We start from the raw sequence: 25,273 nt of genomic DNA, 5'->3' as shown, positions 1-25,273 counted from the left end.
TTGGAGTTTAATGGGGTTGGGTGAAGCGTGGTAGATCTATTTTTCTTTATATTGAATAAAAAGATAAATGATATATATATTTATATATCTAAATAGAACATAAATTTTAAAATAAATAAATAATAATATATTAAGCTTACATTAATAATATTATATAATGAAAAATTTAAATTTATTAAGTAAATAGAGAAAACTATAAAATTATTTATAAAAAAAAAACTTTTAACCCAAAAACATATATGGTTATACAGATAAGATCATTACCGAAGAGTTATAATTCAAATGTTATAAACGTTAGATAGCAAATTGTTAGATTGTGGGTTCAAATTTCCTACAAGCGTTTTCTCCTTTTTAATTATCAGGAAAAAAAGTTGTATCGTTGATGCATATCAGACATGAGATGGTTTGGCCTCCCTTAATTTCTTTTACATAGCTTAAATTGAATTGGGATTCTTCAAGTTCATTTGAAATTGAGGGGTCAAGTTTATTTAATCCACACTATTCATTATCAAATGGATGGTATAGATTAGAAAATACAAAATTAATTAAATTTATCCACACTATTTATATTACAATGAATGGTGTAAATCGTGAATTTGACTCTGTCAAGTTCATTTGAATTTGAAGGAATTTTAATTCGCTTAAATTAGTACAAAAAATTAAATCATACTATTATTTGATTCCCCAACTCTTAATATTATCTCTTCGTATATAATACACATTGCAATTTGATCTCTAGTAAACAAATTTTAGTCCCGTCACTCATATTTTAAAGATGCAATAATGATATGTATATCTTTAATATAAAATGTATAAATATAAAATTAAAAAATTAATATATTTTTGGTGACTAGAACTTACTCTTCTAGATCGAAACTTAAGTCCTCTGTCAATTTCGGAAAGTGAACTGCCCACAAGCTCACATACTTAGCTCCAATCACTTCACTTTTTAGAACATGCATAGTTAAGGTTTGAACCCGCGATCATAGCGTGTAGATAGTTGAAATTTATACTATTAGACCAAACTCGTGCGGGTAAATATAATATATATTATTTTTAATTAATATTTTTGGGTTTTAAATAAATAATTAGTATAATGGTCCATATAGATGGGTCCATGGTTGGGTGAGGTGTAATGGTCACAAAATCACAAGAAATGGAGTGGGGAGTGGGGGAGCAGCCCATGCTGAAGCATCACTCCTAGATAGGGTCCTTTTAGGGTCCCCCGCCTGTCCTAAAGTAATGTAATCCCTTTTAATTTAATTTCCAATTCAATGATATTTATGGCACAATATCCCCATACCTCTTTGTATCTGTGACTCACTAAGCTTTGCCTAAGGTATGGCTGACACCTGTCAATACCTACAATTTTTATTAGATGGACATCTTTGTATTTGGATTTGGATTTAGATTTCTCATATTATCAGTTTCCAACCTCTCCATTTAATTGTTTCCTTAAAGCTCAAACTGCCACATGGCTCACTGTTAAACTTATTACTCCTGTTTTTTTAATAGTCTATTTAGCCAAAATTAGATATATTAAAAAATAAAATTTTATTTTAAATTATAAAATCTTAAATGAACAAATAAATATACAAATTCATTTGACTAAATGAACGATTAAAAAAAGTGAAACTTATTACTTCTTTCATTCCAAGTTGATAGACAATTTAGAACAATACAAATATAAAAAATCAAGATCTATATTTGAAAAATATACATTCACCTTACTAGTAATAGTAAATTTTTTTCTTTTAGAATCATTCAACCATAATTAATAAGAACACAAATAATAATTAAACATTCAAATAAGACTTATCCCCTTAAAATCCCCCCACCTTTTACCCCCAATTCGTTTGCATCCTCACGTTGTAAAACCACCAAATATACCCAAATTACGACCTTTCACTTTCAATTGCACCCTCAAGTATTAAATGGACCTCTTTTCACTTGAAAAATGTTCAAATTAATACTTTAAATTTTAGCATATATTTTAAAATAGGACTTAATATTTTATTTAAATCAAAAATAAAGATAATTTTTCAAGTGAAAAGAGATCAATTTAATGCTTGAGGGTGCAATTGAAAGTGAAAGGTCGTAATTTGGGTATATTTGGTGGTTTTGCAATGTGAGGGTGTAAATGAATTGGGGGTAAAAGGTGAGGGGGTTTTAAGGGGATAAGCCTTCAAATAATAATAAATTATCGTCTATAGTTTAATACAAAAAAAATATAAATTGTGTATTAATTTAAGATGAAGTGGAGTTCTAAAATGAAACGGATAGAATATTTTAGATCATTAATAGTTTTCTCATATTATTTTTTAATTTTATTCAAAAATCTTCATATAAGAATTTCCACAACAATTTCAAACTCTAACTCCTGTAAATTGTTTACTTTAGAGGAGGAATTTTCATGTCATTCTTTGTCCCCTTCTTTCATTGAATGAAAAGAATAAAGGAAATAAGGCCATGACTTCATAACAAAGCGGCCGATTGGTTAAGCCACCATGGACAGACTTTTGACAGAAAACTACCTAAAAACCTCCTCAATTTTCAAAAATACATTTTACCAAAAAAAAATCTTATACTTTTCATATTTTTATTTTTTACCTACAATAAATAAATCAGCACACCTCCAATACAAAAAGTATAAAATAGTTTTTAAAAAATATAATATAAAAATATGAAGCATAAAAATGACAAAGAAAAATATTAAAATTTGACCAATTTTAGACTATGTTTACAATTTTTCCTTAATAATATGGACATAACATTTAACAGGCTAAAGAAGCCACCTAGTAACAGAATATAAAATTAAATATTTAAAGAAAAAACATAATGTCCAGTCCTAACAGGTCGGTTGATAGACAGCAAATGAACAGGGAAATTCAGAAAATATGTTTCATCAGATTTCATATCCAGATCGGGCTTAATTACAGTCCTATATACGAACGCCACATAAATTTCATTTTTTATAAACAAGGAAAGAATTTTATGATCTAGAACCACTCTGAAAAACATGTCTTAATCGCATCAACTCCATTACCCGGTTATTTTCAATTATCAAAAATTAGACGCAGAGATCGGAGTATATAAATCAATTATGATCGGAGGTATACCTATCAGAAGTAATGATCAATTATGCAGCCTATACATTTTTCATGCCAATGAACAAAAAAACTGGCGGAACTCGGTTATTTGTCCTTACAGTTCCTTCCGGGAGTAGCTCGAAGAAGATAATCTGGATTGTGATTGAAATATATCGAATGGAGTTCCTGAACCAAAGGATCTTCTAGTATTTGGAGAATCTGATAACAGAGGTTCATAAACGGAACTTCTTTTATTTGGTTGTGTTATTGATAACGGAGGAACTTCTTTCTCTATCGTTCTTGGTTGTGCCTCGATGTTCCCTATTGTTAATATCGGCCCTCCCAAACGTTCAGCCTGCTGAAGAGTGTTGATTTTACTCGGTCTATATGTATAGCGGAAGTATTTTAGAGCCAGAATAGGCCCCATTCCTGCTGCAGCTATCAGCTGCAAAGAAATGAGTCACTTTCAGTATGCAGTTGGCGAGTGATCAATGTTAGGGGTTGGCAAAGGGCTTAAAACCAACCGATTTAACCAAAATCAAATCAACCAAATTACTTTCTCTCTTCAAATAAACCGAAACCAAATCAATAGAATTAACTGAAATTTTAAAAATACAAAACAACTGAAATAGTCGGTTAATTTGGTTAAACCAATAAATTATAAATTATAAATAATTGGTTAATTTGGTTAATCAAAAAATTTAAAACTCATAATCATAGCTGAACAAATTTTGTTAATTAACCAAACTAACCAAATTAACTGAAATTCTTTAACTAAAATAGTCGAAATGGATCAGAAAATTAAGTATAACTGAATTTTCGCTCACCCCTGATCAAGGTTGGGTATATTGTTGAATATATCGGCTCTATAGGAAATACCAGGAATAAAACACAAGTGATACTTACAAAAATAGTTATCCAGTATGACGGCTGTCTGCATAGCCGGAACATTATTGTATACATCCCCGATGAGGGAATTGCACTGACTAACCAGTTGATGACATAAAATGCAACCAAGTTCCCCCAAATGGCAAGATGTTGTAATATTGTAAAGGAGCTGCATGTGATGAAGAAGAGTAGAGAGTTAAATCTTCTGCCATTATTTAAGGCCTAACGACCAAACAAATTCAAAGGTCTAATGAGAATCTCAATTTTATTCAAACCTTTTAATTTTGTCAATTGTAGCTTATTTCGAATTCTTTCGTTTCAATTGTAGCCAAACTCTTTCAAACGTGTGGATTTATTTCGTTTCAATTTGAAACGAAATAAATCAAAACAGGCTACAATTTACAAAATTAAAAGGTTTTGATAGAATTGAGATTCTAGCTAAACATTTTGACATTTTTTAATGAGTCTAGTGTTCAACTATGCCTTAATAATCCCATTCTCTGTTAAGAGAATAATTATGTTTCAGCTAAAACTTAATTTCTCTCATGGAATATTATCAAAATAACGGAGTAAACATAACTACAAGAGGGAATCTTACTTGGTCTCTAACGCTACAACGAAAGCTTGCAACCATATGCATCCAGAGAGGGCCACCATTGCAACTTCCTCCATTTCACTTTTTTCATAGGCATATGCGTTTATACTGATTACAAATACAACGATTGCCTGAAAATCATTGATAGAAAATTTGAACGTAAGATGAGAACTTTAAGTTACCATTCTACATCAGGAGCCCCTAAAAACAGCACTGCAATATGGAAGGACATAAATTCCAACAGTAATAAACTCAAGACTTATTATCTTAGAACTCTCAAATTAGAAAAGCAGAAAATTATTTTCTGCTTAACCCTAGATTTTTAGGACTTTTGTTCCCCAAATGTCAATTGGAAGAAGATGCACATAAGATGAAAGACACCTACTCAAGTAAGTGGATACAATCACTTAACTAACAAAATTTGATAACAGTATTATTCATTCCTAAAGTGAGACCGATAATCCTAGATTACTATGTAATTTGTCCCTGAATATTAATTTTAAAAAATGGATAGCAGGTGAAATAAATATAACTATTGATAAAAGGGATCTTTGCAGTAATTCTTACATGGAACAAAGAACGACCAAACCATCCAGCAAATGTGCTTGGATTGAGAAGCCTGGGCCAAGAATGATTGTCAGTTAAAAACATAAACTTGTAGAAACTGTGACTCACATAAAGAAAGTTAATAACATCAACCAACATCCCATGCATACGATAAATTAGGAAACTGGAATGAAAACTATAACTAAATTAGAGGTAACTAAAAAACCAGCCATAGTATACCTTCCAGCTTGGCAATAAAATAGGATTTGAGGATGTTGCATTACTGTTTTTTCACTAAGATCTTTGTCAAGCACACTAACTAGAACAGGTACACTTGTGTAGAAAACATTATAAGCCATTAGACTGACGGAATTGAAAAGACTGGTCCCCGAAACACCTGAAATAAAAGAAAAACTGTATGCATGCTAGTTTTAGTATTGGTAAAAGCAGGGTAAATATATGTATTAAAAGCAAATTTCATTCTGGGAGGGATAGAAGGAGAAAGAGAGCAGGAAAAAAAGGAACCAAATATAAAAATATTTTTAAACTCAAATAAATAAACTTACAAGATTTGTATGAAACATAATAATAGAGATTTATAGAAGGAGTACTGAGATAGAAACGCTGTTCGGTTATATGAATAACGCCCGTGGACAAGTATCAGTCTCTTCAGAAACCTGAACTCTGCACATCAAAGAATATCAGTCAATAATGTATAAACCAAAAGATTTTTGAAAAAAAAAAATTGGAGAAAAGACCGATCTTTTTGGCACTGATTACTCAAAACAGGTCTAATTTATCATGTTTGCACAATCATACATTTATCAACAGAAGAATTTATTCTCAAGCCCATCTAATTGGTTCTTTTGACGAATAATTGTTTTGTATTCTACTATTAATCTGTCCATATTCAGAAAAGTATTGCTTTCACCATTTATGTATTATCAGCTGAATTCGTACATTTTCCATCCTAAGCAAAAATTCAGCTTAGTCTCAGCATTTCTATCTGCTGCAAGGAAAGAAGGCAAAGAAGACCAAGCGAAAAATATGGCAGTGAAATTCAGAAAGTCAATGTCGTCGTTACATTTATAGATTGCCTTGTCACTCAAATCATGTCACCCAGCAGCAGTTTAATGCTTCCAGGAATTTGCAACAGTAGACAATAATTTCTAAATATGAAGTAAATTTTATTAGTACTTAGTCTTTAGTAATATGTGTAAAGAAGAGAGAATTGGAGAAGTTACTTTAATGCAGCAAAAGTGCCCAAACAATAAATGACGCCTATAATGACTTGGGTGAGAGAGCATTGTTGTTTGTTAGAAAGTTGCTATATAAAAATATCCACTCTTAAAATAAATAAAGCATCATACAAGCATCCGTGTATAAGCATCTAACTTAAATATACTTTGGAGTAAGACCACTATATTAGAACCTCAGAAAAATGACCAATATGATGATAGAGTAAAATCCATGCGAAAACATAGCAAATGTACATAAAGATAACTTACTTCCAATACTGTAATCAGCTGCTCTCGCTGCCTGTAGTCCTTCTCTCCCACTAATGCCGACTCCAATGTCAGCTTGTTGAATCATTCTTACATCATTCCCACCATCACCAATGGCCAACGTTCTATAGTCGCACGATTTCAAGAGCTCTACAAGCTGCTAACAAAACATTAATGTCAAATTGATATTACTTTATTGAAGTATATCATTGTTAGTAACAATTTCAATTTGAAGAACAAACAAGCAAGATGTGCAAATGAAAGGCCAACACTATAATATTTAAAACCTGACCTGTGCTTTCTGTGATGGTGTCACACGACAGCATATGGCAGTCCTTGACAATATTGCCAATTCAGTAAAAGCTTTCCGATAATGCTTCAGTAAGATTTCAAGGGCCCAGCCATCAACAACAAATGCTACATCCTGAAACAATAAATCATAATTTATCTAGAAACTAAAAAATAAAATAAAAGCATTTTAAATAGCCCAAAGGAAACCTTATTTCCAACCAAATATTTGTGTGAAAGTATTATCAATTGTATTAATGTAGCGTATTAGAGAGCTCAGCTACCTATTCTACCTACAAATGTACTAGACCAAAATCTTCATTCCGGCCATGACCAAGGCCAAACTCCATAGGGCTTCACTATTAAGCCCTTAAAAACAAATGCAATTTGATCCAGTAAAAAGTACATGATTCTAATAATAGTAACATTGATATCAGCACTCCCTACTCAACTGGCCATACTTACTTTTTAGCTTGTACTAATCTACCTCTTTCAACAAAGAGTTGACATAAAGCAAACAGTGACTCGCATTTAGTTCAACAAAAGATTAAATTAATCAGTAAGGATGAATGACTTGAAATGTATCTAACATTCAAATGAAGGAAAATAATTTGAACTGCAAATGCGTATTTTGGATATACCTTTGGTTCTGAAGTTGTTATCCTCATTGTAAGTAAAACTCTCTCCAGATTTCTAGAAACTTCATCTACAGTTTTTCCATCAATTAGCAGAAGCTGACCTTTTGGCTCTTTTAAGAAAGAAGACAGAAAACACAAGGGTTATGAGTGCATAATTTAGAATGTAAAATGACTAGTAAATGAAGCAATTAATTGTAACAAATAAATAAAGTGGTAACAAATGGTGACAATAGATCCTCAGCTATTACATGAAAAATTCAGATATCTGCAACACACAGGATGAATTAATAGTTGCAAGCAAAATTTAAACAGGACAAGCCCTGTAATCTGGTTAGATCTTGATGGATTTGAAAGGAAAAGATGAATTTTGCACATTTTAAAAATTTGAGAGAACTAAATGGAGAAGAGAGGCCAACACTATATGAAGAGAATGAGTCTCAATGAATTCAATCTACCTGGGGAAATAAAATTGCATGAAAGAGCAATTTGTATGGCAGTATTCTGCTTGTCTCCGGTTAACATCCAAAAATTTATTCCTGCTTTTCTAAGTGTCTCGATGGTTTCTGGTACACCATCCTGAAAAAGAATCCCCAAAGATGAAGATATTAGAATTCAGCATTCAAAAAACAGTAAGACTTCGGATTTGATTGATGGGATTATAAAATTGTTCACCTGTAAGCGATCCTCTATTGCAGTAACTCCAAGAACTTCAAGATCATGTTCTAATCTTTCACAGACCTCAGCTATTCTCCACTGTAGGGAACAGTAATATATGAGAGTCAGGCAAGCATGCACATCGCAAACACTTAGCTGGTATGAATTGAAAACAAAAATAATAAAAACAGAAGATAAGGTCATTTAGATGAGATGTACCCTTTACCTCCCTATCAACTAATGTGCTATTGGCTTCTCTAAACATCAAAGACCACTCTTGATATTCATATTCATTTAATTCGCGCCAGGCCAAACATAATGTACGCAGCCCCAGTTGAGCATATTGCTCTACAGCTTCATTAAACATCCTTGTTTGTTGTCCTGTAGTTGGCAGTACATAAGCAGTCATTCATGCAATGGAAGTAATACCAGAGATTTATAATATTATGGGCCTATTCTTGTTTTTAACTAAAAGATGCATTATTAACACATTCAGAACCCACAGACCATAACTATTAAAATTTGCCTAATGGAAGCTTTCTTGTTTCACTGATAGGCAGTTATTGTCCTTGGTGTTGGTGACCAATAAGGAGTAGTTCAGCGGGTTTGAAATTCCTAAAGTTCCTATTTACTGCTGTCTGAAATCTTAGCAGTAGCTGGAAAACCTGGACCAGACCAGAGCTTCATAACATCTCAAGAAGCAAATGAAAGAGAAAATATCACGTTTCAGATCGTAATGCCAAACCAAAGAGTCAGGCGGCAAGCTATGAAGTTATCCGCCTCAAATTAATTTATCAAATACTGAAAATCTAGAGAGGAAAATAAAACAGAAATGCTTTTAAAGTTTTGGATTCAGTATTCACATAGTAGTAAGAAGTGAACATGACAATATTGAGAATGACAGCCTAGAAAAATTAAAAGGTAATTTATTTCTAGAAATTTGTAAGCCATCATAAAGTCAGATTTATGACAAATGCTTGGCTGCCTCCTGATAGTAAAAGGTAGATGACAAGAAACCCTTCTGTATGACTTGACTTAGTTTTAGGATTCCCCTGATTTATATATCAAATTAGACTCATGATATATGTTATTGTTTACAAGATATCAGTGATATCACCGTAAATGGAGCATGTGATAACTGCCCTTATATGATGTATAGATAGCTGCCACTGTCACTAATGTGAAAATCAATTTTTATCAACATAATTTACAAAGCTTCCTTGCTACTTCCCAGACAACCAACAAAAATACACAAGACAACAAGATTACCTGCTGCTGCACAAGGAAAAATAGCTTCATCTGCTCCTTTTGACAAAAGAAGAATCTTTCCATTCTGGCAATCCCTCACCACTATGGACATCCTTTTCCTGTCAGATGTGAACTCCAGAATATCCAGCACTTCATAATTTAAAACAGAAGAACTATATCTCATCTCTGCAAATCATATAGAAGTGCTAAACTTTGTGTTACCATATTCTGTACAAGAGCCAATATAATAACTAAATTCACTGTGTTTTCTCAGCATTTTTACCAAGAATATTTCCATTCTTTCTAACAAATGTCATTTGTAGCTTAGCAGCAGCTTGAACTAGAGCGTCCTCATCCTGAGACTGCGCTTTGTATGAAATAGCTCCAGCTTTGCTATTAGAAAAAGAAGAAAGGTTAGAAGTATTTTTTGTGTATTTCCTTTGACCAACTCTGTGGTTTGAACTTTAAGACGGACAATAAAACAGGAAATCTACTTTAAAAAAAAAGATTATTTTTTTAGATAACTGTCCAAAAGAAAAGGTAGCCACCTCTGCACAGGTGTAACAGTATTGCATATTGCCATAATTGTAAGAAACTTAATAACATCTGGAGATCCGCTAGCAATAGCATTGAGCAGCCGTGCATCTGTGTAAATAAAGAAAGAATGAATTACAAGCCATATTTTAAGCATAGCCACGATGGAAGCACTACCAGCTTAAGAGAGGAAAAAGAAGGAAACATCGCAAAACTTAGAAAGAAAAACAAAATTGGCTACAAGCATCTCTGTAGCTTTTATAAGAGCACATTGTAGACTGGAGTGGGTCAAATCAAGGCATTACAGAAAAGCAAAATCATAAGGTTAAAAAATCCATAATGGTTGAACAGAAAAGGCTCGCAAGGGTAGCTTGAAGGGAGCAACATCTTTGCAACATTGCCAACATTGAAAAATACCATCATGCTGTAAAATTTGAATACAAAGACACGTATCACTGAAGAGAGAGAAGAAAAACCTTTCAACGCATTCCCACCCTCATTCCCATAAAAAATACCATTGATACAGCATCTTCTGAACACCATCTTATTCTCGGTAAGGGTTCCGGTTTTGTCAGTCAGAATGTACTCCACTTGTCCCAGGTCCTCACTTATTGCTGTGCTGCCACACACAATGAACACCTTTTCAAAAAGTATTCACGATAATTCATTTTTGATACCATGTAAAGATCATTTGTATATAGTCTCATATATTACTCTTTCATATAGTCACGACTTACTTTGTTGCATTGGAAGAACAGCCAGTTTCATGATCAATCATCTCAGTATCCCAATCAATAAATTTTGCATATAAGCTCTTCACAAGATCCAAAGATACCTGCAATAGAAGATAAGTTTGAGCCTCTAGACATCATACCAGGTTGTGCATTACACATAAAGATAAAATCATCATATGTCAGAAAAATTAATTGATTATATCGTCTTCATCAACACATAGAACATGGGAAATGGTGATCCCCAACATTCATTCAGAATGGATCACCATTACTAACCGAACTTCTAAATTCTTCATTAGACATGAGAAAATCACATTTAAAAATGAAAAGCATATGCTATTGCCTCATTAGTATGCAAGTAATACAGATAGAATTAATTCTAAGTGAGCCCATATGAGGTTTCTTGAAACTAAAATATGAGTCAAACATATCTAGCTTTCTACAATGACACTTTCTTGCTTCTCAAGGGTTCACAGTTTGGGTATCATAGAGTCTACAGCTTGAAGTCGATTGTCCCTACATTTCCTACAACACTATGCCATTTCTTCCAATATCATCGAATGGAAAACAAAACCAAATGATATCTACAGGATGAAAGAGCTCTACATAATGAGCGTGCATTTTCTCTAAGGTGCCAGACCACCCAAAGAAAATGTTGATAAGAAATTGAACGTATACATGTAGCGCTAACCTTAATAGATATGGGTATCATGATGGAACATAGCAGCTCAAACCTTAGAGGGATTACCAATAGCTCATACCATGGACCTTCATTTGGATATAGAACATACCATTGCTGCAAACAAGGGAAACAAGTAGAGTCAGCGTCCATGTTTGCAAGTTAACAATTAGAATATTGTCGTATTTATAGAGTGGAACAAAATCATAGACAAATCTTGACTAATAGAGTGGAAAAAATAACAAATTGGAATAGACAAAGAGCGAGACTAATAGAGTGCATAACTTTCCCGCCTGAACATTACCTTTAAGCTACTAAACATGTGGAAAAAAAGCATGAGATGGAACTGAGACAGTCAGTTTTCAAACAAAATTATGGTCATGATCTTAGAACTCGCTTGGCTCAAAATACCATACTTCAACTAGAGACGTTAAATACCCAAGAAGTTATTACTTAGGAAGTAGTATTTAATTTTGTTTGGTTTGATTTTTATGTTCCCATGAAGTTATTTTATTATTTTTAATTCATTACATGTTAAAGACAATTATATTTTTGAAAGTTCTTAATATAAGTAAATATGAGTATTATTGCCTTTCATTGCTCACTTATCTATACAGCTTACCTAAATTTTACTAAGAAAATTACTTTCTAGCCAAAAAAAAGTTACTCTATACTTCGCAGGAAGCGAGATTGCAAAAATGAACCCAAAAAATAGATATTTTTAATTTTCCAGCAAGTTTCACTTCCCTAATCTATTTATCTCCAACCAAACAAGCCCTTAATCCATATTTGTTCACACGTATAAAGTGAAAATTCCTCTCTATAATTATATAATACCTCAGAAACAATAAATCCTAGCCATCAGATTTAAGAATGACTTTAAATTATTAACTTGAAATGCTTTCATATTTTTGGATATAAAAGCTACAATGTTATAAAATATAAAGTCTCTAGATGCTCAAGAGAAAACAAAAACAGAAACAAATTCAAGTCTGTCATAGCAAAAAGAATAATAAGCAGATATCCCCAAGCAACAAACCTTTCTTGCTTCTGTATCCTTCCAGACATTTCCAGCTATGCCCAAAACAATAACTACCACTATTTGGAATACGAATATAGCTCCAGTCAGCTTGTCAATCATAGCATCCATCGCTGTAAGCTTAGGTTCAGGAATACCCCTACTCATACCCAGCTTAGTTTCATTGCCTATAATGGAAAGAAAAGATACAGAAATTACATACAAAATCTCAACACCGCATAATATCAGAAGACCTCAAAAAGTATCACAAAGGATAGGAAGCTTCACTAGTCCGCCAACTGGCTAATCAGAGAGCATATTCAGCACAGATGGTAATGCGAGTTAGAAAGTGTTCAGGGATAGAGAGGTGAAGAGATACGAGTGACGGGTCATTTAAAAGTCAAACATGACATTCAAGAACTTTTACCAACAATGTTAATGTAGTTGAAAGAACAAGACAGATAATTCTCATAGGAGGACAGCATGACGCAATACGTATGGAAAAGCAAATTGATCAGGTATAAACTACTACACCTTTATTATGTGCTCAACAAATGCTGATTATGTTCAGAATCAACAAAATCACAACTTAAGCCAACAAAAGCAAAAACAAGATCTTAGTCCATGCTCTCTATCAGTATAATTATGACTTCATAGCACAAGCACACAATCAAATCTACTTCCATGGCTTGCAAGTAAATAGATACCATTTATTTATCTATCATCCATACATACACATATACAAGCCAAAGCATAAAAAACAAACAAAAAGCGACAATATAAATTCAGTACATGGATGGTTGATGATTCATGCACTAAACAAAAAAAAATTACCCGTGTAGACTGCTACCCCACAAACCCATTCTGTATTTCGCAAGTAGCATGATTGAAGAATTGTGTTTCTTATAGTCAAAGGACAAACATCATTATCAAGAAATGGAGGAAACAATCTCAGATTTGCATCAAATCTTCTGATGTCCTTATCTGGATTTGGACACTCAATGACACCCTGGTAACCAAAAAAAAAAAAAGGAAAGGGCTCAACAACAAATCAGAAAGAATGCAAACTGATGGCAAAGTATCAACTCTACAAGATCAAGGAATTTAGAGGGAACTTACCTTAATTTTGTGCAGCAATTCAGCATCTATTCCCATGCAAGCAGCCGGTGTTCCCCTTGTCTTCAGATCAGTTTCACCATCCATGGCAGCTGTCTGAAAAGTGATAGATTATCAGGTTCCTGAATGCTATAACGAAAAAAAGTCTTGAAAATGACTGTCACACTCTTTCAACATATTATTATAGATATCAAATACCACATCCATTGAGGTCCTTCGGACAGTATAACCTAATTTTTGCGGAGGACCAAGATTGAAATCCTTTAGGACAAGAGGAAAAGCGGAAGGGAAATGGATTGAAGTGCCTCAGCTGAATTAGAAAAGTCAGTATAACTTGGACCAAAGTTATAAGCCAGAATTTTTCTGACCGACACAACATTTTTTCCTAATCAAGTGTAAAAGAAGGCATGTCCTGTCTAGGGAACTGATGATTCTCCAACAAAAGACCTCACCCTATAGTGAACTTCATGCGAATGTAGTACATTTTGTTGCCAGTTCTTTCTATACTTCTCATCCACATGCATTTTGGAATGCAGAACAGCAAAAGAGACGAGACAAGAAATAGAATTGACACGAAACAAGCTAGCCACAGTGATAGCTTTGACATTAACTAAGAGAATTGAATTTTACCTCCACATAACAGATTCCTTGAGGATCTGAGGTACCAATCAAAACAAGATCACATGGCACTTCATCATTTTCACGGAGCCACACAAGATTACCAACACAGATATCCTGAGCTTGGATCTGATAGAGAAAAAAGAATACCATTAAATTACTCACTACATGAGAGAAGATACAGGGGTATATTATTTGTAGGCTCACAAAACAAAAGGGCAAGGAGAACGGTTACAGAGGTATATTATTTATAGGCTTACAAAACAAATGGGCAAGGAGAACGGTTTAAATATAATGGAAACATGATCATATTCATATATATTTATTACGATATTAGCTTCTATGATCATGCTATTTGCATCCTGACACTAACCATCCTTTTAATTGAATGGTCATATAAATGTTGGCTAGATTCCATTTCTTTCGAAATGGCTAAAATTCTCTAGGTTGAAAGAGTTGCATACTAGCAGCTAGAAGTAGAAAACTGAGAAATGATTAAAAGCACAAACTACTGAACTAAATTCTAGTACTTATGCTTCTAAATAATGTTAAAGATAACTAAAACTGCACTAACCATTACATTGAGAAAATTAGAATACAGCAAAAAATTGAAAGGCGAGATTTACGTACATGTTTCTTGGTGCCTTGTTTAACAACCCATACTTCTTTCTCATTCACCTTCTTATCCGAAACATATCGATTATAATCATCCCAAGCCTCTTTCGAAGCAGAGACCGCAAATATAAAGATTAACGGACCCCACGTACTCGCAGGGTTTACTGGAGTAATCAGTGACCATAGCTGAAGACATGCTATCAACAAGAAATACTGGTTCATAAACCGGCTGAACAAAATAAATCAAAATTAATCAAACCTAAGTCTTAAATATTAACATAAAAAAATATAAATTGAATAAGCTGATTAAAAATTGCAGAAATTACCTGAACTGCTCCCATAAATTTTTAGGAAGGAAATTTAATAAAGTATATTTTCTATTAGAGATACGATTATCACAGTATAGTTCATGAGCTGGTGATTCGTCGTCGTTGATGTATACGAATCGCTTCATCGTCTTGACTTCAAAGAGCCTGATAAAAATGCGTTGAAGTGAATTAAAATTCACAGTTTAAAGCAGTTAAAATGACCTAAAATAATTAAATTAGCTGGATCGTTACGTAATGCGTCAAATTGGATTGAAATTCATCGAAATTGATCAGAAATTAAAATTACCTTTGTGTTATTATTGCTGTTATTGCATTTTTGTTGACTTAATTATTTGTTGAAGGCTCTCTGTGCTCTCGGTTCTACACTGCTCTTCTGTTGCTACGGGGACGATCAGCGGAGATGATTCGGTGAGGTCGTTAGTTCTGTTTGACTTTGTGAGAATGCGAGATATGACCGTTCGATATGCCGCAAGAAATTTCCATTTTTTTGGCTTTACGAAGGTTCGTTATTAAAAGGGCTAATTTTTTTAAAATCCAAATTTTTATTATCAATTATGACTAAATTTAAAAAAATTATAATTATATTTAATTTTGAAAGCTTTTATTTTGGTAATTATAAATAGATTTTGAGTTTGATGTTTTAGAATCTAAACATTTAGATCTTTTATCAATTACAATCAAATTCTAAAAAATTATTTAATTTTTTTAAAAAAAGTTAATATAAACGTTTGGTCGCAATTGAAAAAAATTGAAAATTTTAGATATAAAAAAATGAAATTTAAAATTTTGGCTTCAATAAAAAAAAACTTTCAAACTAAACATATTTGTAAAAATTTAAAAGTTTGACCATAACTAATAAAAAATACAAAGATTTGAATTTAAAAAATTGTTAGGCCTTATTAAAATGCATACCTTCATCGTCTTATTATTTTACGTCTAACTGATCCAAAAGGTTAAAATGAATTTGTTTGATTTCGAGACACTAGTTTGAAAGTCGTTTAACTTTTTGTTTTTTTGTTTATATTTCATTAATTGGCTTATGGACCTATTGGCTTGGATTCCCGGCCCATCCGCTCAAGCCCATCCCTCTAGGGCAAAAGTTGGGCGCTAATTTTGTGTCCCAAGCCCAGTTCTCGCCCGAGCCCAAAATCTCCGATATTTTAAGAGTAGGCTTGGGTTTTCATTTATTTTTTATTTTTTTGTGTAAGTACGTAAAAACTCGGTCCAGGTTCATATTTATAACTAGTGTAAAACCCTCACTTCGCTTCGGAAGTGATTAATATGAACTTGAATTCAATAATTTATATTATCTAATATTAACGGTTTAGAAAAAAATTGTTGTCTTAATATTCAAATCTAAATATATGTATGATTTATATTAATTTTAATATTTTATCTAACGCTATGGCATACAAAAATTGAAAAAAATAAATATATAGTATACTATATTAATTAAACATTATATAATGGTATGTCAGATAAATATAAATAATATAAAACGCGGCTGTTTAGTTTTTAAAAATCAGTATGTTATATAAGTTCAAAATATATTTCTTTCATCATTAATATAAACATTTATTTAATATAAAATTTACACTTAATTCAATATAATGCAGCTTTAAATTCAATAACATAAAACATAATTTTTGTATATGAAGGAAATTTATTTAACTAAATCAAAAGTTGTAAAAAAATAAAAAAAATTATATCAATAGTAATCGAACTTGTATTTAAATTTTAATGTTTTTTTAAATTCAAATTTTAAATAATAATAAATTTACGGTATTTGTTTTTTCAAAATTCATTGTTTTGGTCAATCTTTATTAACAAAACATCTGCTAAACTAAAAAAGAGATTCTGTAAAACAAAAACAACTAAAATAAAAACAAATAGATTTTAAAAATACAAAATGAAATTTTAAATAAAAAATAAAACAACCGAAACATTTCTAATAAAAAACAGAAAATTAAAAATATTATGAAGACCGTAAATGATTACCTAAAAAAAACTAATTTGACTTCTCATGAGTCTTAGCAAACAACCCAAAATAAGGATCAGCAAACCACAGTAAAATTAATACTTCAATACATGTTTTTTATAAACTCATCTCCTATATGTTTTAGTTTAATCGAATACGTTAGTAATTAAGTTAAACTTAAAAATCAATTAACGAAAAATAAAAATAGAAATCAAGGTATTTAAGGTTTTCATAACTTTATGATTTAGTTTAGTTAAATGAATATAATTTTTATTATAAACAGTGAAAAAATCAAAAAAAATGAGAAGGAGACTATTAAATGTAAAAGGACAATATATCAACAAAAGTGACATATAGATTGTTTTAATATTATATATCGAGATATATAAATGAAATTTGATAATTTTTTAAATTCAAATTCAAATAATTCTTTTATCTTAGCATAATTTACTATTATATATAAAAAATTATAAATTATAAATTATTAATAAATATATATTTTTAAATTTAATAGTAAAACTAATAAAAATATGTATAATTATATCTTAATGAACTTTTTTAAAAAATTATTTAAATATTTTACTTTAAAAATGATTTTAATTTTTAGTATGAAATTTATAACATACTACTGTTATCATCAAACTTAATATTAAATTTACAGTTTTTGTGAAAATGTGGTTAACTTCATATTTTTACTAATTGTAGGAATTAATTAGGACTTAAAGGATTTTAATTTTGTTGTATTTCACATATAGGTAAAATTATTATTTTAAATATAGATTATCACAAATGAGTGTGGTCCGTGGACCCATCTGTGTGCATAAAAATATGCCATTCAGATGGTTATATTGTAATTAAATTAGCAAAATTGGCTTTTCATATTTAGCAATAGTTGGTATCCTTGTAATAAAGTAAGAAAGTATAGGGCATTTAATAGAGAAATATAGAGAAGAGACCAAAATGGACATTTGAATTATTTTGTCTATAGTGGTTATTTTGATATTGTTTCCAAAGTTTTGGTCTTTTAAGTAAAAGAACCCAAAGCACTGTTCAATGTACAGTGTTTTGGGTTATCTTTTAATCTAGATATATAGATGTTTAAAGGTCGGGTTTGGATACAAAATATAAAATAAAATAAGTTAAATCCCCATAAACAGGTCAATTAGTTTAAATCATATTTTCTTTTATCACTTTTGAACAATGGGAATCCTTCATTTTTATCAATTTTTAAGTTTGCTAGATTATATGTTCATGAACCCTTATTTACTATAACTCTAGTTTTGAGGAGAAACTGAAATCTAATTACAAATTTACTCATAGCTCAGTACCCAAAATTCAAACCCAGACCCAAAGATTTGGGTACTAATTTTCTTGTAGCAGGATCGACTCAGACCCGTCCATGTAACCGCAGGACCCACTCAAACCCAGGATTATTTCAGTACTCATTTCTTGGCATTCATTTACTCATAATTAGGTAGCGAAGATACAGTGTAGAAATACCAAAAAAAGCTTTATAACATAAAGAATCAAACTTTAGAGAATTCACCAACAAGTTGGAAAACTATACTTATGACAAACAGAATTTTGCCTGTTTTGCTGATCGGTGGTCCAGTAGTTGACGCAAAAACTTCGATGAATGATGTAGCATGTGGCAAATTAAGGTTGGATAGAAGCGACAAAATCATTCAAATATTAGACTATCGACAATTAATCTTATCGAGGCGGTGTGATTGCGGAAATAAATTTTATAAAATAAATATATTTATATTAAACAAAAAATTATTGTTAAGTTTTATAATTTTTAAAAGGAATAGTTTTATTTGTTGTTTTAAATATAACATTAACTCTATTTAGAATATATTTTAAAATTTAAAATATTTATTTGAATTTTTTTAAGTGAAATGAGGTCAATTTAATGTTTGAAAGTACAGTTGAAAGTAAAAGGTCGTAATTTGAGTATATTTGTTGGTTTTATAATTTGAGGGTGCAAATAAATTGGGACTAAAAGGTGGGGGTTTTCAAAGGATAACCCAAAAAACACCTAAAAATTTGTTTTTTCAAATTTTAAAAAATAAAAAAAATCGTCAAATATGAAATTTTTACTATACAAGTAAACTAAGAAGAATGCGATTTTCCGGTTAAAAGACTAAAACTATATCTTTAAAATTTATTTTAGAGTGGAGATTAGCAATAATCGCTCAATCCTTACATGAATCGGTAAGTGAGGACATTGTTTTAAAAAACCAAACCAAACAAATGAAAAGGAAAATAAAGGACAAAAAGGCGGTGCGGTGGTAGCCGCCCAAGGTCAAATCGGGAAAAGCAAAAGAACAAGCAGCTTTGTTACACAATAGCAGAGATTGCGACACGTGGACATAAATATAGTGCGGCCATGACTAAACAGTAAACAATACTACTACCAAATCAGCTAACAAAATCCAAAAATAAGAAAAACTCCGTTAAAACTGGCGGCGGATGCTTTTTGTCTCCGAAACTTTTGACACGTCACCAAAATTAAAAAGAAGAAAAAGTCGTCGCGGTTTCTCTTTGCCGAATACCATTTCACGTGGCGTGACGACTCCTTTACTTACCCTTTGGATTTGCTTCCCAGTCCCACGCGCGTAATTGTACGTGTTAGCAATCTAGACACAGTATGTTTTTCTTTTATCAGTAAATATGTTTATAATCTGAAAACCAATCAATGAACATTTTTAATTAGGTTTGATTTAGCTCTTATTTTGTCAAAAGAGGTAAACAAGCTTATAGAAAATACTTAAAATTATATTTAATAAGTAAATTTAGATTAAACAATAATTTGTTATTGTAACATTTAAATCAGATGGCTGTGCACGCGAAATATAACTGAAAAACATTAATGCTAGAGAAATTGAAGTTTGGTGGTCTCATAATTAATTACAGTTAATATTTCTTTTAAAATGACTTGATAATTTAGCTTTACTTAAAAAATTACACAGGAAACAATTACTAATGATTTGATCAATTGAATATCAATTGTTTTACACATCAAGTTCAAAAGGTTTAAAATCCATTATAAAGTACTTACATTTATGTACTTCGATATGAAATTACATAATAAAAAAATATTGACAATTAAATATGACCATTATAACGGATATTTATTTAAAGATTTAGAGATAAAATCCATCTTTGGTTTGGGCTGTGTACTTTAATAAATTATATATTCAAATTGAATTATTATTTATGAATTCAATAAAATGTGTGATTTTAAATATATAAAATGTAATTTTTTTAGATGTATAAAATTTTCAATGCTGGTTTGATCATAAAGTATACTGATTTAAAAAATATAATTAAAATAATTTATAACTCCTTAAAATGATTGATTTTAACTTTTTTACTGAAATTGACAAAAAAACTTTTTTATTAAATAATTTGAAAGAGATCTTAGAGGATGGATTCTTCATAAAAATTCATAAAATTCCATAGTTTATTATCCTACCAAAACATGAATTTAGTTAAATTTAAACATTTTGCTAGATTCATAAATTTTAGATAAATTTAAACTTGGGTTTTTGATATTTGCGTGCCTCACAGGCAACCCAAATTTTTGTTGTTGTGCCTCTTTTTGAATTAATTTCAAAAGAGTGCCTGAACCCACATATTCCGCATTCTAGGAATGCGGAACCCCACATGTTCAACATTTCTAGAATGCGGAATATGTGAGTCCAGATACTCTTCAAAATTATTTTCGAAAGAGGCACTGATCCGGAAAATTTGGGTGCCTTTGAGGCACCCAAATATCAAAAACCCTTTAAACTTTGGGATCTAAATGGTGTTTGAAGTAAATCAGGCGCCTATAAGTGATGTCACTATAAAAGATAGCTATCAATTAGCTGAAATTAATGAATGCCCATAAAACCCAAATCCACTCCACAGATTCCGCCGACGCGGCGACTGGCGGGGCCCGCCAAAAACGGCAGCAGCGGCAAGTAAAAACCAGAGAAGAAGCCCACCTTTTTATAACTCAAAGAAATAGTGACGGGTCGGGTCCACGTACCAGATTTGTCCTACCACACCAGATCTGTCTTCCCTACGTTTCCTTCTCTTCTACCTAGAAACTACCTATAACCTTTTTTTATTTTAATTCTGATACTTTAAAATGGATGCAAATTAAAAACGAAGTTTTAAATTTAAAACGGATATTTAATTAAATTAAAAATGGACGGCAAAAGTACACGTGCCGGCCAGCGGTGGTCACGACATGCTCCCCTTTTCAACACGGAATTCCTGGTTTGGTCCCACCTCTGATTTTATTCACCGTCGGTGCTTCTTTTAGTGTGCATGATTAACTAACTTTAATTAATTTGCTACCTTAATTTCATGCTAATTCCCATCATTATCATCTTACGCCATAGTCAATTAATATTGGTATTAATTACTGTACAGAAAAATAAATAAAAATTAACAGTAATATTCTCTCAAATCTTAAATATTAATCGTTTTAAATTAAATCTGTATTATATTTGCCAATTTTATGTGGTTATTTTCTTTTGATTATGTAGTTATACAATCACATTTTTGTATGATATTACTACTTATCTTTTCATAATTTTAATTTTTAATACCATTTTATAATGACTATTATAGTTTAATTATGAATTATTATTTTTATCCAATTTATACTTTAATTTTGAATTTTTATATGCATTTAAAATTTTAGGAAATTATTCAGAAAGTTAAAAGAATGGAAATTGGACACCTTATTTTAGGCTTGTATTTGAAACCATCAATCACTTGGTTTAGGTAAACACGTGTGCCACTTATGTATGTTAATTATTTTTTTAACATCTTTTGCTCTCTTTTTTCAACAATTGAGCACAAAAAGTAGAATATATATAATTCTCAAATTTAAACAACCTATGCACAAACATAATAATTTAAACAACTTTACCATCAATGTACATGTTATTTACATTTTGATAAAAATAATAATTTATTAATAATTGATATTCATAAAAAATTATTATTGATTAAATGAATGAACAATTTTAACAATTAAAAAACTTATCAATATTTTTGGTTAATGAGTTGATTAAGTGCATTTCTTTAGTTAGTTAGCAGCATAATTAAGCTGCTCTTTTGATACCAATTTTATCATTAATTTTCTCAGCAATACAGGAAGCACATGCACACAATATCAAAATATATCAAGAAAAATGAACAATTTGCTAATTTTTAATTAGAAATATGAGGTTACAATAAGAACAACTCAAAGAGAAATTATACAATTATTTCTCCCAGTTGCTTAAATTATGTCTAGAAAAAACTTCATCCTAATTTTATTTACATATAAAAGATTAAACAACATTATAATTATTTTATCTTTTATCTAACTCTCAATTAGTAAAATGGACTAATATATGTCATCTCCCTGAAAAATAAACTAAGCTTCCTCCGGCGGTGGAAAATTGAGATCGAACTCTCTCGCCGGTAGTCGGCCGTCCACAACGGAGGACGAGTCAGAATCGCTATGAGTCCCACCAGCTCCAAACTCAACCGGCTCAAACCGAATCGGAAACTGCTGATTCACAAACTCAGGCCTAATCAAACCACTCCCATCAAAAAACCAAACCGGACCAACAACGTTTTGCTGCTGCTGATGCTGTTGAAAAACAAACGGAAACCTCCCAACACCATATCCAACCGTGACCTCACGCGCCACCGCTGAAGGAGGAGGAGTAGATGACTCAACAGTACTACTCTGACTAGGGCTAGTAGCCGTTATTATTTCATCAGGTAAAGGAAAATTAGTCTTGGCTTTAGCTCCACGGAAGTCACGCGCCGCTTTATCGTAAGCTTTAGCAGCTTCTTCAGCTGTATCAAATGTACCTAACCAGACCCGGCTCTTTTTACACGGGTCACGAATCTCCGCCGCGTAACGTCCCCACGGTCTCTTCCTCACACCTCTGTAATGCATCTCCTTCTTATCATTACTGATCTTATCGCCGGAGACGCTCACTTTCTTATGCTTCGGAGCCATTTTACAATAAACGGGTCGGACGAATTCGGGTTGTGGATAATGATAAAGCGGGTTATTTGGAAATGGGAAGAAGAAATGATGAGTATTTATAGAGAGGAGTGGGGTGAGTTTGTGGGGCCCAGTCAATGGGAGATTTGACTGAAGCGCCGCCCAGGGTAAGAGAGCGTGGAGACAAATAAAAAGGAAAAAGAGATGGGATAATGCTTTTTCAGAGTGACACGTGGCACGCGCTAATCTCGAGACAAGCGGCGTTTTTGTGCCGGCTTTGGATCAACGAGGGGTGTGTGTGGGAGATTATTTAAAAGGGCCGTTATTATATGTCATGGCTTCACTTTCATGTGTGGTTCCACGCTTCATTTCAAGAGTGTGCATTATATTTAGGGCTTTTTATATGAAATACAGGAAATTGGCCACTCTTTTCTTTTATACAGTCCAATCCAAATCTTTATTTTACCTACCTCATTTTTTTACTTTAATAACTTATACTTTAAATTTTTTTCTTTTATACGATTTTTCTTGTTTCTCTCAATCATTCTTTTTCTACACGATTTCTTTTGAGCTGTGAAAGAAAATTTTTACGATTTCTGCTCCTTCGCTTCCGCCGTTTCGCCTCCGCCGTCCGCCGCCTCCGCCTTCGCCGTTTCGCCTCCATCGTTCCGCCTTTCTCTCGCCGCACCATCTTTCTTTTATCTTTTTAATTTTAGATCTGAATTTTTTTTTTCATTTTCAGATCTGTAGTTTGTTTATCTTTTACTGTTTATTCACTATTAAACATGTATAAAGAGTATCTTTAAAAAATCTAATACTTATTTCATGTTATATAGAATAATTTTGTGATTTTATATAATAAAATTCTGTTATTTCTGCATTTTTTTGTATTTCTGCGTTTTTTTTCTTCTGCAGAACGATTTGTTGATGATGATTGATTGCTGAATTTTTGTAATGTTACAGTGTTGTTGATTTTATGTTGATATTATGTTGATATCAACTGATTGTTTTTATTTCAACATTGACAAATAAGATAATATTGTCTGTGAAATAAACTTTTAATATTTTGTGAACTATTGTGTTGGTGTATATTTAATATATTTTTATTTTTATATGTAAGAATAATTTTATTTTTTCATTTGAATTATTGTTGTTGTTTTTTCATATTATTTTGATTGCTTACTCTGATAATTTCTTTATCTGATTCATTTATTTTAAACATTTTGTACCTTTGTTGTTCTTTAGTAGAATTACTACTATCATATTAACAAGTTATCAACATAATGTCAACACGATATCAACAATTAATGCTAATTTTGTCAAGATATTTGTAAAATGAGAACATTGATTGATTTAAGTCGTAAACAATCAACATATTATCAAAAGCATTTCAACAGCTCATCAACACAACAAATTAAGACTAAACTTTATTTTTCTTTCAATGATTGAAAAATCAACATGTTATCAACATTATGTCAACAACGTGTCAACATAAAATTGAATATGAAAAATAGTTGAAATACTTATCAACATAATGTTAACAATAAATCAACAACAAATCAACAACATGTAGTATGAAAAAAAGTTGAAATACTTATCAACATAATGTCAACAATAAATCAACAACGGATCAACATAAAAAATAAAATAGAACATATATTTTTAAAAGACGGTGATAATTAATAAAATATCAACAAGAAATCAACAACATGTCAACATGATAATGCTAACATATCATTATCTAATTTCAGTTAAATTTTTTTTTTAATTTATTTCACAGTCAAAATTATCTAATTTACCATTATTTTTCTAAAATAAAATTTTTTAATGTTAAAATCAAACAATTACCAACTGATTATCAACATAAAATCAACAACACTGTAACATTATAATTATTCAGCAATCAACCATCATCAACAAATTGTGTTGCAGAATAAAAAACACAGAAATACAACCAAACACAAAAAATGCAGAAATAACAAAAAATTATTTTATTAAACCACAAATTTATTTTATATAACATATAATTAACATTATATTTTCTAAATATAATCTTCATACATGTTTAATGGTGAAAAAACAGTATAAAATTTGTAGATCTGAAAATAAAAAAGAAAAAGAAGAACAATGAATAAATTGTAGATCTGAAATCAAAATTAATGACGACGACGATCATAGGAGATGATGGCGT

At 31.2% G+C, this 25,273-nt stretch overlaps 2 protein-coding genes across 2 annotated transcripts; both read right to left on the bottom strand.

Moving 5' to 3' along the window:
* Positions 1 to 2,887: 2,887 nt before the first annotated feature.
* LOC126655760 (phospholipid-transporting ATPase 2) lies at positions 2,888 to 15,581 on the bottom strand. Its single transcript, XM_050350045.2, has 25 exons — positions 15,381 to 15,581; positions 15,092 to 15,238; positions 14,781 to 14,994; positions 14,163 to 14,279; positions 13,536 to 13,628; positions 13,251 to 13,425; positions 12,438 to 12,604; positions 11,411 to 11,515; positions 10,723 to 10,820; positions 10,462 to 10,604; positions 10,000 to 10,096; positions 9,735 to 9,844; positions 9,473 to 9,637; positions 8,430 to 8,584; positions 8,222 to 8,302; positions 8,005 to 8,125; positions 7,553 to 7,659; positions 6,916 to 7,047; positions 6,627 to 6,780; positions 5,685 to 5,802; positions 5,359 to 5,532; positions 5,140 to 5,191; positions 4,576 to 4,703; positions 3,996 to 4,146; positions 2,888 to 3,534 (listed from the first exon to the last, which is right to left on the bottom strand). The coding sequence occupies exons 2-25, from the start codon at positions 15,217 to 15,219 to the stop codon at positions 3,205 to 3,207; spliced, it is 3,315 nt and encodes a 1,104-aa protein (XP_050206002.1). The 5' UTR covers positions 15,220 to 15,238; positions 15,381 to 15,581; the 3' UTR covers positions 2,888 to 3,204.
* A 6,690-nt stretch (positions 15,582 to 22,271) lies between these two features.
* On the bottom strand, positions 22,272 to 23,155 carry LOC126654782 (ethylene-responsive transcription factor 4-like). The gene has a single exon (XM_050348760.2). It carries the CDS (start codon positions 23,092 to 23,094, stop codon positions 22,498 to 22,500), a length of 597 nt encoding a protein of 198 aa, XP_050204717.1. The 5' UTR covers positions 23,095 to 23,155; the 3' UTR covers positions 22,272 to 22,497.
* Positions 23,156 to 25,273: the final 2,118 nt, after the last annotated feature.

This window comes from Mercurialis annua, linkage group LG7 (genome assembly GCF_937616625.2).
Source record: "Mercurialis annua linkage group LG7, ddMerAnnu1.2, whole genome shotgun sequence".
Taxonomy (NCBI): domain Eukaryota; kingdom Viridiplantae; phylum Streptophyta; class Magnoliopsida; order Malpighiales; family Euphorbiaceae; genus Mercurialis; species Mercurialis annua.
The sequence above is the reverse complement of the archived record's forward strand: the minus strand, read 5'-3'. Positions and strand labels throughout refer to the sequence as shown.